Source organism: Choloepus didactylus, chromosome 27 (genome assembly GCF_015220235.1).
Source record: "Choloepus didactylus isolate mChoDid1 chromosome 27, mChoDid1.pri, whole genome shotgun sequence".
Taxonomy (NCBI): domain Eukaryota; kingdom Metazoa; phylum Chordata; class Mammalia; order Pilosa; family Megalonychidae; genus Choloepus; species Choloepus didactylus.
The window spans coordinates 1208721-1226193 of NC_051333.1; the positions used below are offsets into that span (position 1 = coordinate 1208721).

At 42.3% G+C, this 17473-nt stretch overlaps 1 protein-coding gene across 2 annotated transcripts in view; it reads right to left on the reverse strand.

Annotated features, from left to right (window-relative positions):
- ZNF304 (zinc finger protein 304) overlaps nucleotides 1-15532 on the reverse strand; it is a 49534-nt gene extending 34002 nt beyond the window's left edge. Inside the window, exons 1-3 of one of the 2 annotated variants that reach the window (XM_037818828.1) lie at nucleotides 15104-15242; nucleotides 13061-13187; nucleotides 6454-10835 (exon numbers count right to left, since the gene is read on the reverse strand). In XM_037818828.1, the coding sequence (XP_037674756.1) occupies nucleotides 9010-10835; nucleotides 13061-13187; nucleotides 15104-15136 (1986 nt within the window). In that variant the 5' untranslated portion in view covers nucleotides 15137-15242 and the 3' untranslated portion in view covers nucleotides 6454-9009. Of the gene's footprint in view, nucleotides 1-6453; nucleotides 10836-13060; nucleotides 13188-15103 lie in introns of those variants that run through there. The other variant, XM_037818829.1, reaches the window with a different exon arrangement.
- Nucleotides 15533-17473: the final 1941 nt, after the last annotated feature.

Here is a 17473-nt window from a genome sequence, read left to right on the forward strand (position 1 = left end):
AAGAAAAGACTTCAGAAAGGGCCGTGGCGGGGAAGCTGGAGGCGGGCTATCCGGAGGCAGTGGAGTCGGCAGAAGGGGTGACGTTGTGCCTCTGGTTCCCACAGAAACATCTTTCCTGCCTGAATAGTCAGTGAATGTGTTCCCACCCAGCAAGCAACAGTGTTTTATTCAGATAACATTTATTAATCTATCTGAGATATTTTAAATTTCTTTCATGATTCTGTGAAACCCACTTGAAGAGAAGAGTGACTTACAACATCCAATTTGGAGCAATGTTGAGCAACGGGGGCATGTCATCCCTGAGATAAAGGTTTGGGATTCCATGATCTCAACCCCTTACTGCGACACGGTTTATCATTTCACCTGCAATTATACCCATAGCGTCAGCACAGGGAGTTGAGATTATTTCTGAAAAGAAAGTTGTGAAATGGAAACTACCAAAAGCTGTTAATAATGATTATTCATTATTCAAAGAGAGTGGCAGAAATAGCTCGAGGGAAACGTGTCTGTGACAGGTGAAAAAAAGTTAAGATCTCAGAGAACTTTGAGCAGGAGACAATGAAGTCTGAGAAGTCAGAGAATCAGTCCCTGGCTGTGCTGGAACCTTGTTGCACTCAAGTGTTTTGTCTTCAAAATGGGATTCTTGGGCATTAGGAGCTTGGATGCAGAAATAAAGAGAATATTTCTAAAGAGTTCCCAGAAAGGTAAAAATGAGCAGAGATGCTGGGGTGCTGTTTATTCACTTCTCTCACAAACGGTCAAGGAACAGCTACCAGGTTTCAGGCACAATCAGCGGTTCCTGGGCCACAGCAGGAATAGGTTGCCAGCTGTGCTGTACAGACTGGGTGTGTCCTGGATTTAGTGACTTTGCCAGAGTGCCTTAAATATCCTATATTCAGCTTTCTATAATCAATTACAAAGGTTAGTATCACAACTATTTTTCACTAGCTATAATTGGTGGTAAGATCACCAAACTGCCAATACTATCTGAAAATCGTATCCCCACAAGTAAAGATGTGGACAATGCCTTACAGTCTCTCTTGCAGTTTTGGCTGCCGGAAGAACAAAAGGAGTTACTAGGAATTTAAGTACTTATTTTTCATAGTTAAGAAACAAAGGACTGTTTTTTTTTTTGGCTAAAGTCCAAAGTGGTGAGCAGGTAAACATCATTTTCTAGAGATAACTTTAGATGAGCATATGCTGCAAAGTCAGGCAGACAAGGACGGTGGCCTTACCTCAATAACTAAGCGACTGAGAGTTAGCAAATCAATGATAGGCCCAAGTTTCTAAAACTCAGCCAATCAGTGGCAGACCCAGGCTCCTAGGCATTAGCCAATCAGCAAGTGCCTAACTGCAGGGCTCGTGCCTCTGAAAGTCAGAAGGTCAGATGGACAGCAACAGTGACGACACTAACAGAGCTGAGTGTCCATCAATCCCGGCCGCTCAAGGCCGCCAGTCCCTGAATGCCAGGCACACAAAAGCTTATATAAGGTCAGCTCTGCTTCGTTTGAGGAGACTGCATTTCCACTACAACTCTCCCTTGCAGCCAATAGGAAGTTCACTTTTTTGGGGGGGGGGGGGCAGAGAGCAATATCAAATCCAATTTATTATTAATTCACAAATTTGCAACCCTTTCAAAAGTCTGATTTCTGTTTACCCTTAGTTCTGAGTTCAGACTTGTGAAGAAGGAAACAATCATTTCCATTTTTGTGGTGGCTGCTTTTGTCTATTTTTGGTGTATATTTTAATACGAAAACACAAGCGGAAATTTTGTAATGAATTTTCTTACAAGTTGGTATTTATTAAATGAATCTAATTCCTTTTGAAACTGTGCAGTATGCAATTGTTCTTTCAACATTGAAAATGATGGAAAGTTAGAGATAAACTAGAGTATACTAAGAAACAGCATGAGATGCCTAATTTTCTCAACTAGTCCCAAAGGAAGTCGTAACATTTTTTTAATTAAAAAAATTCAGATGAAAAAGAGAAACTAAACACAGAAGTTGCAATGGCATTCCACACTATATATAACCAAGAGTTGGGGGTCACATCTCCATGGAAACATTTAACCAAAGGGTCCACCCAACAACATTGGATTAAAAGATCATGGCTCTTCTCTCTCTCTCTAAGCCCCACTCAGCAGATAAACTCACTGCCCTCCCCTCTATGTGGGACATGACTCCCAAGAGTGTAAACCTCCCTGGCAATGCAGGACATGACTCCCAGGGATGAGCCTGGAACTGGCATTGTGGGATTAAGAAAGTCTTCTTGACCAAAAGGAGGGAGTAAAATGAAACAAAATAAAGTTTCAGTGGTTGAGGGATTTCACATGCAGTTGAGAGGTTATTCTGGAGGGTATTCTTACGTGCTATATAGATATCCCTTTGTAATTTTTAGTGTTTTGGAACAGCTAGAAGGAAATACCTGAAACTGTCAAACTGCAACCTTGTGGCCTTGATTCTTGAAGATGATTGTATAACTATACAGCTTACAGGGTGTGACTGTGTGATTGTGAAAACCTTGTGGCTCACATTCCCTTTATCCAGTGTATGGATAGATGAGTAGAAAAATGGGGACAAAAATTAAATAAAAAAAAAAAAAACAGGGTGGGATGGGATGTTTTAGGTATTCTTTTTTACTTTTTATTTTTATTTTGGAGTAGTTAAAATATTCAAAAACTGATTGTGGTGATGAATGCACAACTGTTTGATGGTATTGTGACTAACTGCACACTGTGGATGATTGTATGGTAGGTGAATATATCTCAATAAAACTGAATTTTAAAAAAAGATCATGGCTCTTCTGGGGTCCATAAGAGTTTCAAACTGACACAGTTGTCATGTGGAATTTTCAGAGGGACACAAATTGCACTGTTAGCTTCTCTCTTTTAAAGCTGAGTCTTTTATTTTTAAAATTTTTGCCAATGTAGAACCCACTAAAAGACAGTGTAAGGGAAATTTGCACAAAGATTTGGAGTGAAAGAAGGCTTGTTTTTCTTGATTGTTGATGGCTTAGTTTATGTTCAGCCAGTGTTTGGACAAGGAGCTAAAAATCAAAACAAAACAACTTCTCCCAGTCTTCATGGATTTGCTATATGCTGGCGCACTTTTATTTTAAATATTTTATTTTGAAACACGTTCAAACATACGGAAAGTTACAAAAACAAATGCTGGCACACTAACATTCCAGGCTGTTTACATCTTTATCTGGGCTTTCATTTACTGCTTGCATTGAAGCTAGAGATCAGCCAGTGATGAAAGCTTAGGGTTGCCTCAGGTCTTTTCTGACTGCTCCTGGTCAAGTGTAGCTTTCTAAATTCCCCAGTACATAGAAGCACTTTTGGTTGCCTTAGTTTCCCAAAGAAACCCTCTCCCCAGCTTTTCCTCCCAGGGCTTAGGTGGTTTACCTCATATCACAAGAAACTTTTGCCAAAAGTGGCTGTGATTTTGTTATTTTTAAATTTTGATTTACAATGTTTTTGAGCAAAGGTCCCTTTTCTGCACTGAATTGATCCACATTAGGAAAAACAAATATAATCACCCTGCGTCAGTCTTTTGGATAGCCCTCAAACAGCTTAGAACAGAAAAATACAAGTTGTGAATAAGATCTGCTCTGCTACCCCTGTATCAGGGACCAGGGTCCCACACTGGGAGTAGAGAGAGCTACTGTCGAATCAGCTGGTCAGCCAGGAAGGGATTAGGAAGGACAAGAAATAATGACACAAAACTTTCCTACTTTTTAAAGTTGCCTTTTTCTTGATTCAGTATTTGCTTTGTTCCTGTAAACCTCTGTTTTCCAGAGTTCTGGCAAACTTAGGTTTGATAGGTCCTTGTGTTGTTTGATGTTTCTGCAGAAGGGCTGAAGTTTAGAGTTGCTTACCTTGCCATTTTGCTGATCGTCATACTGCCTTTTTTTTTTTTTTTTTTTTTTGCGTGTGTGTTGTTGTTACTGTTGGTATCCACCTTGTAGTCTCAACCCTGATAAAGTCATTTATTAATTCTACTACATTTTTTTCACATATATATTAGGAATTTCTTCATAGGCAATATTTTATCTGAAAAAAGCCAGTTTTAATTCTTCCTTTACAATCTTCCACTCTTCTTTTTCTTTATTATTTCCCTGGCTAGTACCCCAAAAACAATGCTAGATATAAATGGTAAAGAGTGGAGTCCTTGCCTTATTCCAAATATTAAGTGGAAAAAGTTCCATCTTTTTCCTTTAAAAATGATGTTAGCTGTTGAGTTTTCAAGTTGACAAAGATTCCATATATTTCTCAATTGGTTCTAGCCAATGCAATCAGGCAAGAAAAGGAAATGAAAGGCATACATATTAGAAAGGAAGAAGTAAAACTGTCTATTCATAGACAACATGATCTTGTATGTAGAAAATTATACAGAATGCACACACACACACAACTACCAGAACTAACAAACAGGTTCCACAGGTTGCAAGACACAAGATTAATATACAAAATTCAATTGCATTTCTATATATTATCAATCAACACTTGGAAAATGAAGTTAAGAAAACAGTGCCATTCACAATAGCATCAGAAGAATAAGATAGGAATAAATTTAATAAATATGTATGTGCTGGTTTGAATCTGTTATGTACCCCATAAAAGACTGTGTTCTTTTAATCCACTCTTGTAGGGGCAGACCTATTGTTGGGTGGGTCTTTTGATTAGGTTGTTTCTATGGAGATGTGACCCCGCCTATTCAAGGTGGGTCTTAATTAGTTTACTGGAATCCTTAAGAGAGCTCAGGGAGAGAGAGCCCAGAGCCAACACAGACTCAGATGCCTAGAAATGCACAGAAGAGACACTGGGAGATGCTAAGCTAAGAGATGAAGCCCAGAGTTTGCCTTGGAGAAGCTAAGTGAGAACCCACAGATGCTTAAAGAGAAAGCCACTGGAATCAGAAGCTGAAAACAATGCAACTCAGGAGCAAAGGACCAGCAGACGCCAGCCATATGCCTTCCCAGATGACAGGTGTTCTGGACACCATTAGCCTTTCTTCAGTGGAGGTATCCTCTGGTTGATGCCTTAGTTTGGACACCTTTATGGCCTTAGAACTGTAAATTTGTAACCTAATAAATCCCCTTTATAAAAGCCAATCCATTTCTGGTATATGGTATTCTAGCAGCTTTAGCAAACCAGAACAATGTACAAAATATGTATGATGAAAAATAAACAGTATTGATGGAGAATTAAAGATGATCCAAATAAACAAATATTCCATGATTATGTATTGAAAGACTCTATATTTTTAAAATGGCAAATCTCCCCTAATAGGCATCTTGATACATAGCATGTGCAATGCAATCCCTATCAAAAATTCAGGAGGCTTTTTTTGTGGGGCAGAAATTGACAAGTTTATCCTATCATTTATATGGAAATGCAAAGGACTTACTGGCCAAAATAATTTTGGCTATCTGTGTAAGTTGGTGTTACCTACCTACACAGAGCAAGATGTGTGCACCAAGTACACCATAGCACCATACCCCCTTCCGTATTCAGCAGCTAAATAGGGCTTGGTGGTTACCTAACATCATGGCCCTAAAGCATGATGGGATTAAGCCAAGAGTTTCAGTCCTTGGGGTATTTGTTTAATTTGCATGTTAAACTCCTGAAACATTGCTATCTGTATTTCTTTTGTTTTGTTATGTCTCACAATATGCTCTTCCTGCTGCCCCCCAAATAAATGATCTTGGGGTGGTTAGTAACAGGACCATTGGGAAAGCTCATTTGTGGTGTGGAGAATTGTGTCTAGAGTGGTTTGTGGGGCGAGTACCTGGGGGATTCCATTACTGAGTGAAAATCTGCTAGAATTTTAAGCCAGATCCATATGCAGGACATATTGTCCAGAATAGGACAAAGGTTAAGATTCTGATAGAAGTCATTGATTCCCTTTCAGGTCCACCAAACTACCTCTCCCTCCACCTGTATTCTGTTTAAATGAAGGTAAGTTTGTGTGGTGCGTGGATACATAACTGTTTGCACCCATCCAAACCCAGAGAAATGTACAACACAAAAAGTCCAACTAGGAGTGGGGAAAAAAAGGAGATGATGCAAGGAACATTGAGAAAGTGTTTTGACTGGATTCTATAAGGTTAAAAAAATGCTAATGTACATCAACACTGTAGTCTATTGGTAAGAACATTTCTCATAAGGTTACAAGTTATTTATTACAAAACTACTTTGCTGAAAAATAGTAGAAGGCCTAAAAATAAGTAAAAAATTGTAGATAATAGGATCTAGGTTTCTCAATGTCAGAGAAAGTTACATATAAGCAATGGGAAAGGCTAGAATGAATCCTGTGGTACTGGATTAGAGTTAGAAATATATTTATGAATTTATTTTAGTACACATAGAAAAATATAGACATGTGCACTCATAGATTAGTATAATTCATATATTTTATATTTTTTACACTGTACTGTAGTGACACCCCAGCAGCAATTATGAATGCTCAGTGAACAAATCTTGATTTCTATATATTCATTCTATAATAAAAGGAACCAGGGCGCTTCAGAGAAATGGGTGATTCTAGGATTAGGTCAGGGTAATACAAGAACCTGAAACATCTTGAAGTGCAAGAAAGTGAAGAAGTGATAGAAAAAAAGAAAAGAAGAAAAGAAGAAAAATAAGACAAAAGCATATAAAAAGGACACAAGAGCCAATCTAAAAGAGTTCAATTGGCCATAGCTGTTTCAATCTTGGCAATAAAATAAATGAATTACAACCTGAAGAATAAACTAAATATCCCTGAGCCCATATGATACAAAGTGATTAAATAAATTAGAGAGAAGGGACAAATATTCCTTTCTTTAAAAACTTAAAACATTCACTGACCATATGATTCTACCATTCCATTCCTAGGTATTTATCCAAGAGAAATAAAACATATGGCCATCTACAACTTGTGCACTCATCTTCACAGCAACTTTATTTGAAATAGCAAAAATTCAAAACAACCCAAATGACCATTAACAGCTGAATAAAAGATTTTTAAAAAAATTGTGGTATATCCACAAAATGGACTATTACATAGCAATAAAAAGGAACAAACTATTGATGCATGCAATAACATGGATTAATCTCAAAATATTTATGCTTAGTGAAGTCAGAGCCCCCCAAAGAATACTTGCTATATGATTCCATTTATATAAAATTCTAGAAAAATGTATGTTGAGATAAAGCAAATCAGTCATTTGCTTGTGAAGTGTGAGGAGGAGGGTGAAAAAAGACTGGGAGGAAGGGATTATAAAGGGGCATGAGGAATCTTTTGGGTGGTGGATATATACACTGATTGTGGTGATAGTTTCATAGGTATATACTTATGCCAAAGTATGTCAAATTTTACACTTTAAATATGTGTGGTTTATTTCATTTCAAGCGTACCTCAATAAAACCGTTGAGAACAAAATGTTCCATATAAAAATCCGTATCTACCATTTCTCTTGGAAAATCAGATCTGCCAACTATTTTGACTCTACCATCTCCCTCTCCCCACAGTTTAGAAGGCCACATCAATGGCAGCTAAAACTGGAAAGCAGTGAAGGCTATGTCCACCTCAGTCACTAGGAAGGCTGGCCGGGTCAGAGAATTCCCATCCCTGGACTACAGCATCTTTCTCTCAGTCATGAGGTTCCTGCCTGTGCAGCAATGGCCTTAAGGTCAACAGCCCAGGGAGGCTAAAGGAATCAAGAAACCTTTGGATTATTTGCTCTGATAGTAACCTTGGCCATGGCAGACAGGTCTGCAGATTTGGCGAATTTTTGAACACTTATCCATGCAGCCATAATTTCATGGACATTTGTGGATACCCCTTTAAAATGGATACATACCCTCCCTTTGCCAGTCTTCCCCACTGCGTTATCTCAATATCTCTGTACCTAGTATTTCTGTACCAACTATAATTCCCACCTTGCCCTGTAGTTTAGAGCCAATGACACTTGCCTACTGCATTCTGTCAGCAGACTGGCTCCTGTGTATTTCCAGGAGACTGCTATCCATCAACAGTACTGGGGAATGTGGGGCATTTCTTGGGAACAAGAGGCCCAACTTGTGCTGCTCTCAGAAACAGTGGAGGTTGTCACACTATCACTTCCTCAGGATGAACTCTGGGCTCACAGGAAATCCTGACATTGAGGCCAGAGAATTAGGCACACAAACATCTTCAGTCTTTCCTAGCAGATTTAGGGCAAAAATGCAAATTAAGTCAAACTAGATTGAAAACTATTCTCTGCCATCCTACTATCCCCTCTGAGATACATAAAGTTGGGGGACTCCACAAAAGATGTTTCCTCCTTCATGCTGCCAGAACCCAATCTTTTTTCAATCCATTCCACACAGTGAACAGAACCCCCAAGAGTGAAGGCTTACATAAAAGACCTTCGTCACTGTACAAACCAGAGCAGTGTGGGGCAGGCAGTTCCAAGGCTAGGGATATGGAGGCAAGACAAATCACAGCTATCACATATACCATCAGCATTGTCTGTGAAGAAGGGAAACCTGTGGAAACCCCAGAAGAACCAAGCTCACATCTTTTTGGTCAGAGCTAGGTCATGGCCTCAGAAACCAGTCATAAGGAAAGAAATGAATACACCGCTCCCACCCCGCAATGGGCTCAGAACACTCATGATTCCCTCCAGTGAAGAGGAGAGAGCACAGAGGTTTAACTTTCCTGAGCATATTGAGATGATGGATACACACTGTGGGACCCTGACAGCTGTTAATGAGATGACCTCCACCACAGGCAGTGACAGTGATATAACTGTCCAGAGCCCTGAGCAGTTTGTAAAATGCAATTCACCTCATAAAAGCTTCCCATATATGTGGTTCTCAGTGGAACTCTCCTCAATGTTGGCATATGTATGTACAAGGTTCACCTGCTGACTGATGGCTCCCTCAAAAGGGATGCTCACAGAGCTTGTCTCTGTTGTGAATCCTGTTATGTTGAATGAGGAGACAGCATAAGGCCTTTCTCTAGTGCGACCTTTCTGGTGCTAAACAAATTTAAGAGATGCACCTAAAGGGTCATGAAAATTATTGCACTCAGTAGGTCTTTCTCCAGAATGAACTTTCATGTGCCGAAGGAGATGGGAGTTTCTGCTGTAGGCTTTCCCACATACACTGCATATGTAAGGCTTTTCTCCAGTGTGAACTCTCTGGTGTAAAATGAGACTAGAGTTGCGGCTAAAGAATTTTCCACATTCACTGCACTCGTAAGGCCTTGCTCCAGTGTGAACTTTCTTGTGTTGAACAAGGTGGGAGCTACTGATGTAGGCTTTCCCACAGTCACTGCAAACATAAGGTCTTGCACCAGTGTGAACCCTCTGGTGTAGAATGAGGCTGGAGTTATGGCTAAAGCATTTCCCACATTCACTACACTCATAAGGCTTTGCTCCAGTGTGAATTCTCTGGTGCACAATAAGGTTGGAGCTATGGCTAAAGAATTTCCCACATTCACCACACTCATAAGGCCTTTCTCCAGTGTGTATTTTCTGGTGCTGAACAAGTGTGTCTTTGCGGCTGAAGGCTTTCCCACATTCTCTGCACTCATATGGCCTTGCTCCAGTGTGAATTATCTGATGCTGAACAAGTGTATCTTTGCAGCCGAACGCTTTCCCACATTTGCTGCACACATAAGACCTTGCTCCTGTGTGGACTCTCCGATGTTTAATGAGGCTGGAGTTATGGCTAAAGAACTTCCCACATTCAATGCATTCGTAAGGTCTTGCCCCTGTGTGAATTCTCCAGTGCTCAATAAGATGGGAGCTTTGGCTAAAGAATTTCCCACATTCACTACATTCATAAGGCCTTTCTCCAGTATGAAATCTCTGATGCTGTACAAGTGTGTCTTTGCGGCTAAAGGCTTTCCCACATTCACTGCACTTATAAGGCCTTTCTCCAGTGTGAATTCTCTGGTGCTGAACAAGGTGGGAGCTTCTGCTGTAGGCTTTTCCACATTCGCTGCAGTCAAAAGACCTTTCTCCAGTGTGAATTCTCTGGTGCTGAACGAGTGTGTCTTTGCGACTGAAAGCCTTTCCACATTCGCTGCATGTGTAATATCTTTTCCTAGGGTGAAATTTCTGGTGCATTCTCAGGTGGGACAGGTGAATGAAGTCCTTTCCACAATCCTTACACACATGAGATGTTTCTTCACTGTGAGTTTTTCTATGTTTAATAAGATCTGATTTCTCCTTGAAGACATTTCTACACATTAGGCATCCAAAGGGTTTCCCTTCAGAATGAGCTATCTGGTTGTCAAGGAGAGTGAAGGTCTTTAGGAAAACTTCCCCATAGTCACTGCACTTGAAAAGGATCTGTCCAGCATATTCTCCCTGGTGTTGCCCAAGATGGTAGCTGTGCGGTAAGGACTCCCTGCACTCGGTCCTTCTGTATGGGTTTACCTCATTGTCAGTGGTCTGGTGCTGGCAGAGGCTGGAGCTTTCTGAGAAGTCTCTTCCTTCCTCCCTGCACATAAGGGGCCTCCCTGACGTATAAACTGTACAATCCTTCACAAATGAGGCCATGCCATCATTCTCTCTGAAGGGAGTCTCTGCACTATGTTGCTTCTGCTGCTGATAAGAGTTTTCACTGAATGAGAAATCTCTCCCACGTGGCTCACGTAAGTATGGTTTCTGCATGGGTTGTGAACCCTGGTGCTCAGCAAGGTGCAAAACGTCTTTCAAGATTGGGTCACACATCTCACAAGGGTGGGCCTTCTGGATGAATTGACCTGACTCAGGTGTCCTGACCAGTGAATGCTCTTCTACAGAAACATCCTGCTCAGAAGACACCTTGTCTTCCTCTGCTTCACGCCAACAACCTGAAAGCAGAGAAATGCTAGTGAAGTGCATGTTGACTTTGGTGGGAAGCAGAAGCCCCATCACAAATGTGTTTGTGATGTTTCAAGGAATGAGTCCATGAGATTGCTGCCAGGATGGGTTCAGGGAGAGTGTGGTAGGTTGAAGATTAACACATGCATGTTGTTAATCTTAATCTGCATCCCTGAGGGTGTGAACCCATTATAAATAGGACCTTTTGAAGATGTTATTTTTACTTAAGATGTGGTGAACGGAACCAGGGTGAGCTTTCATCTGGATTACCGGAGACCTTTTAAAGTCATAAAAGCCAGAAAGGAGAAGACACTGCCATGTGACTGGAGGCAGAGATATAAGCCAAGGAACCCAAGGATTGCCAACAGCCAGCACCAGAACATACAGACTCCAGGAGAAAGCAAGTCTTTCTGATATCTTGATTTTGGAAGACTTCTAGCCTCAAAACCACGAGCCAATAAATGCTCATTGTTTAAGCCAACCAATGGTGTGGTGTTTCTCATAACAGCCTGGCAAACTAAGATAGAGAAGAAGAGTCCATTGTCAATACTGGGCCTGTAAAGATCACAGAATGGGGAACCCTAACAGTGGGTAAAGACACAATGATGGTATACAGTTGGGCAGTAGAAGCGAGGTCTCCAAGTCAGTCCTCTGCAAACAGGTTTCAGCAGGGCCTTGCCTGCTGGTTTCAGATAAGGTCTGGCTGAAAAGCATGTCCAGGCCCAGGACAATCTGATTGTGAGTAAATAACTGGTTTTCAGGGACTATTTAAGGATATGCGTATATCTCATGACACATTAAATGTAGGCCAATATTGTAGAGCACTGCAGAGGGAGCAGAGAAGAACAGGCGAGACTTGGAGGCCAGAGAAGTGGCAGAACAGCCAAAGAATGGAAGACAGCAGAGAAATGAGAAGTAGCCAAAGTGTCAAGAATGTGGAAGGAAAGACAAAAATGAAGAATCGCTATTACCCTAGGCAACAAAACAATGGTGAACATAGATTAGAGGGTATGATCTGAACGGAGTCCTGGACTGACGCCCTCCCCCGGGTCCCACTCGGCAGGACAGGCCCTCCCTGGCCCTCTCTTGCTGTAGCTGGAATCATGTCTGCCTTGTCAGATGAAAATCCCAAGGCAGGATAGGTGAGTGACCAGGACTGGCCCATGCTGACCCATCCCACAGAGAATAAAACTAAATGTTAAAAAAAAAAAACAAAAAAAAAAACTCTCCAAGGGGATCTAACAGAACAGCCCTGTGGCCTCCACAAGCATTGACCACACAGTCAGGCCCCAGAGACTGTCGGTTAGAAGACGGCCACAGACCTGGGGTACAGAGGTACCATGGCTCTGGACAGTCACCTGGCCAGGGAGCACAAACTGTGTAGGATCCATTGAGCAGACTGCAAACCCCGTGAGCCCCCAACCCTTTCCTGCATGGCTTTGGGGCAACAGGGAGTGAGGGGACACTGCACATGGCTGAGCCCTGGCACCCACAGTACCTATACCAGGGAGATTTAAAAGGGACAGAGAAGTCCTCTTGATTGGGTTGTGGGAAGAACAGTTACCCCTGGGGAAAGGGGAAAACAAAACCCCACCAAGGATGGAGTATGTGGGAGGGGATAAGCAAAGCAGCCTGTAAGATGGCCCCCAGTAATCTCTACCTCCTGTTATTCCTGTCCTGTGTCAGCCTCCTTCCTTGACTATAGGCTGAACTGACTGACTCACCTAAGGAACAGAATATGGCAAAAATGATAGGCTGTCCCTTTCAAGATTATGTTACAAAAAGACTGGATTCTGTTCTGGGCACTCTCTCTTGCTCACTTGCTCAGAGGAAAGCCAGCTTTCATGCTATGAAGTATACTACGGAAAGTGACAACATGACAAGGAAATGAGGGCAGCCTCTGTCCAATAGCCAGCAAGGAACTAATGCTCACAGTCTAACAGACTACAAGAAACTAAATCTTGCAAATAACTAAATCTTACAAGTGAGCTTGTAAATGGATTCTTCCTGAGGGGGGCCTTCAGATAAGACCACAGCCTTGTCAACAGCTTTTCTGCAACCTCATGAAAGACCTTTGAGCCAAAAGTCCCCAGGTAAGCTATGACTAGATTCTTGACCTACTGAACCTGAAAGACAATAAATTTTTGTTGTTTGAAGCCACTAAATTTTGGAGTCATTTGCCATAGAGTAACAGATAACTAAAACAGGAACTTACCCAGCGAGGCCACAAGTGCAAAATTCTCCAGCATCACATCACGGTACAGGCGTCTCTGAGCCTCACAAAGGAGTCCCCACTCCTCCCGGGAGAAGTACACGAAAACATCCTCGAAGGTCATTCCACCCTGCCACAATGGGGACAGTGAGCGAACAGGAAGCATCTCTCCCAGGGCCCCCAGACCATCCACTCACACATCCACCCCCTACTCAGTCTCCTCCCCAGCCTCCCAACTCAGAAGTGCAGGTAGACGCCATCTAAGCTACGGATCTGGCATGCACGGTCCCAGATGCTCTCCTGCCAGCCAATTCTGGTGTCAAACAACTCATGCTGCCTACCAGACATCTAAACTTTAGCCCAGCTTCTCCCCAGAGGACCCCAGCTCTAGGGCCTTGAGGTCCCAACATGCTCATTACTCTTTGGAAAGCCCCTTCCTCACATCTGGGATCCCCTTGACAAACACCTCATGCACCTCCATGGCATCACCCAGGCCACTCTGCATGCTGTCTGTGACACCTTCCTCCCCTACCCAAGTGCCTGTAAACAAGAGATCCAGTCCTCAGCCCCCAATTTCACCTTTCTTATTGTCTAATGGCATTGCTACCATAACCTGAAGATACCCCTTCCTAAATTTAATCCACAGCTCCAACCCAATCCATACACTGGCCTCCACCTTTTGGACTTCTGCAACCTGAAACTCTCTTTTTAGAATTTAAACCTGTGTATGCAGCAGGATGCCTCAATTAAGGAGTGTCTGAGACTTCTTAAACTCAACACAGTCAAAATTTAATTCTTGATATAGCCCCTGAAATTTATACCTCCCACAAACTTTTCCATCTCAGCTGATGATACTTCCATCATTCTACCAAAGTAAAAAAATCTTGCAGTCATTCATGACTCTTCCCTTTCTCTTATTCACCCTTCACATCAGGAAATCCAGTTACCCTACTTAAAAAGTAGATGGAAAATCTAACCACTTCTCCCACCTCCACAGCTCTCCCTCTGGACGAGCCATCATCAACAGTCCCATGGACTGGTTCTGTGACATCCTCCCTCACACCCACAATCCATTTTCCACCAAAGAGCAGCCAGAGGAGCCCAATAAGACCTGAGTCAGCTCTCCACCCTCCTCTGCTCCAAATCTTCCACAGCTGTCACCACCCTTAGAAGAGAGGCCCATCTCCTCAGGCTCCATTCTTGCCTGACTCCTGCCCTCTGCTCTCTGTTCCCAACAGACATATTTAAGACCCTTGGTTCCCTGAGCACTCCCAACCCAATCTTTCCTCCAAGTATTAGAACATGCCTGTTCCTGGGCCTAATATACACTTCCAGTCCTCCTCCCATGAGATGCCAGAAATTGGAATCTCTCAATATATCCCTTTGCCTAGATTGAGGACCCTGAACTAGAACAAACCCCCTCCAGGGCCCCCAAATTCAAGTGCCGAAAGACAAGCAAAGAATGCTAGGATATCATTATCTCTCATCAGAAAACCTGGCCACCCCTACTTAAAAAACAGATACAAAATCCATCCATTTTACTACCCTCCCTTGCCACCACTCTGGTCTGCTCACCAACACTCACCTGGACTACTACAGTAGCCTCTCTCCTTGTCTCCCCGTCCACCCCAAACTCCTCAATTTTTTCTCCACTCTGCAGTCAGAGGTAGCCTGTTAAGACCTGAATCAGAACACCTCCCTTCTCTGTTCCAAACCCTCCATGGCTCCCACCACCGTCCGCCATTCCAGGCTTGATCGTTGCTGCTCCGCGGTCTGTTCCCATCAGACATTACGGAGAACGTGGTTCCCCTGAGCAGTCCAACCCATCCTCACTTCAAGCATCTGCATGATCATTCCTGTGCCTTGGAAATCCTTCCCCTCCTCAACCCACTGATTGCTGGGACGGGAGCCTCTCCACATGACCTCCGGAGTGACCGCCCTCCACGCATGTACCCCCAAGGGGCAGCAGAGGTGAAGGGGAAGCGTCCCAGGACACACCATCCCCTACGTCCCTGTGGGGAACAACCTGAAGGAGGCTCCACTCACCTGCTCCGGGTCCGTCAGCGCGGTCGCTGCCATGGGATCCGGTGGGCAGAGCGGGGCCGTGAGGGGCGGGGGAAAAGAGAGGGCTCCGCCGACTCAGTCGAGTCCCCGCCCCGCCACTGGGCGGGGTGGCCTCGGGCTGACTGCCGCGCTCCGAGCCCCAGACGCCCCGTGGGGAATGCGCCCAGGACTCGGGGAGCCGCCTCCGGGGGCCGCAGGGAGACAGGGCGGGTGCGGAGGACACCCCGCGGGAGCCCCTCCGCCCCAGGCCTGGCGTCGCGGCTCGTAACAAAAGCGCGGAGGAAGGTCCCGTCCCTGCATCTGTCCCTCCCTGCTCGGTCCCGGGGAGGCACCTCGGAAACGCCTGGGCCCAGCGCCCGGGGCCTCCACGGCCCCAGTAAACACACTCGGCGTAGGGAAAGGACGCCCACGACGCCAACGCCGGAAGTCCCGCCCTGACGCACGGGCAGCCGAGCACGCCCATCTTCTGTGCTGTCATTTGCTCAATGCCGGCCGCCATTTGCTGACCATAGACTTCTGGGTAATGTAGTTTATGCCTTTCATCCAACCAGGCCCTGTACGCCTTTCTCATTTTCCAGGGCAACCGAACAGCGGCTCCGCGAGGACGAAACGGAGAAATGCGGTGCTGGAGCGCCAGAGTTCCTCTTAAAGGGGACGCACCCAGATTTCCGTGGTCACCTGAGACAACGCACCACCCTGAGCCCTTGGAGTTGTCCAGCCAGTGACTTATTCTTTAATCCACCTGCTTCGGATTTAAGTTTTTAAATTTTATTTAAATTTATTAAATTTTAATTAAGAAGTGAATATAACTTGTTCGTGGGGCCTTTGGGTGTTAGTGAAAAGACAATCTGTACAAAATAGTGCTCGAAAGATTATATTTAAGGTCGAAGGAAAATGTTCCCAGGTGAATATTCTGCTCTGAAAAAAAGAATGATGGTCTGAGAGGGATACATTTGTGGATTAACACAACTGCTCATTATCTGTATAATATATTAATACTCCTTTTGGAGACAGAATGATGGAATTACTACATATATCTTCAGTATCACGTAAAATGAGACGGGCAAATTAATTAACATTTAAATCCCTTATATTTTCCAGTAGAAGAGAGAAGGTGATAATTCTGTACTCTGATGTGTTAAATAAGTCGTTGTAATTTTGAGCTTAAACACTAACAGAATCAGAGTATATATTTTAGAAATGTGAAGAATGGAAATTTGGAAAGTGAAAAAAATAATCAATAGAATGTTTAAAAGAAACTGTTAAGCAACAAGTCAGGGAAACAAAAGCACACACTCATAAAAAGAGAATGTATTTAAACCCACGTATGTCATCTATCTCATGAACTGGGTATGGAAGAAATGTTCAAATTAGAAGTCAGCAATTTTGATGTATTAAAAAATATCCAAAAATAATGATACAAGACACATATTTAAAATATAACATTCCAGAAATATCTAAAAGTTTCAGAAAATATATACTAATTCTTAAAGGCATGTAAATATGTATTTATATCAGAAAAAATATTTTTATGGGAGAAAGCATCACCAAGAAGATATTTTATATATTGTATATATTTGTAAATATATAAATATATTTTATAAATTTGTATAAACATCTTATAATATATAATTTATAATACTGACTCATTATATAAAGCAAAAATTTGAGAATTTCAAGGATAAAGAGATAAATCATTAAATACACTGGATATTTCCATATTGGCATCTCAGAATTAGTAGAAACTGCAAATATAAAATTGGTAAATTCCACTGGAGTCACATACCATGATTGACAAATCTGTCATGATAGATACATATAAAACTGAAGACAACTGCAGGATGCTTACATTAAACATGAACTGAATATTTACAAAAACAGAATATTTTATATGATCATAAAATGTATCTTCAATTTGCTTAGAGTGTAACAAGTTATTAAAATAAAACAAGGAATGCAATCAAGGTATTAATCAATAATGGAGTATATGTGGAAAAAAATTAAAAGCTGTGTTCAGAGGCTAAATTACAAAATACTAAATAACCCATGCATCACAAAAGATAATAAAAAATGTAAAATATTTTTATTGCCTAATGTCATCCCCAGATATTAATTATTTAGAGATACATTTAGTAAACAGCTAATGAAGGATGGTAATACGTGATACATTCATCTCAAAAAATCTTCAAAAAAAATCCACAGGAGGGGAAAAAAAAAGCACACTGACAGAATGATTCCATTCATATAATTTCAAAATCAGGAAAAAACTATATTTATGATAAATAGATAATATATGAGGTGTCAAACCGTGAAGAAGAAAAAAAAGGGACTGCGTAAAAAGACTGGGGGTAA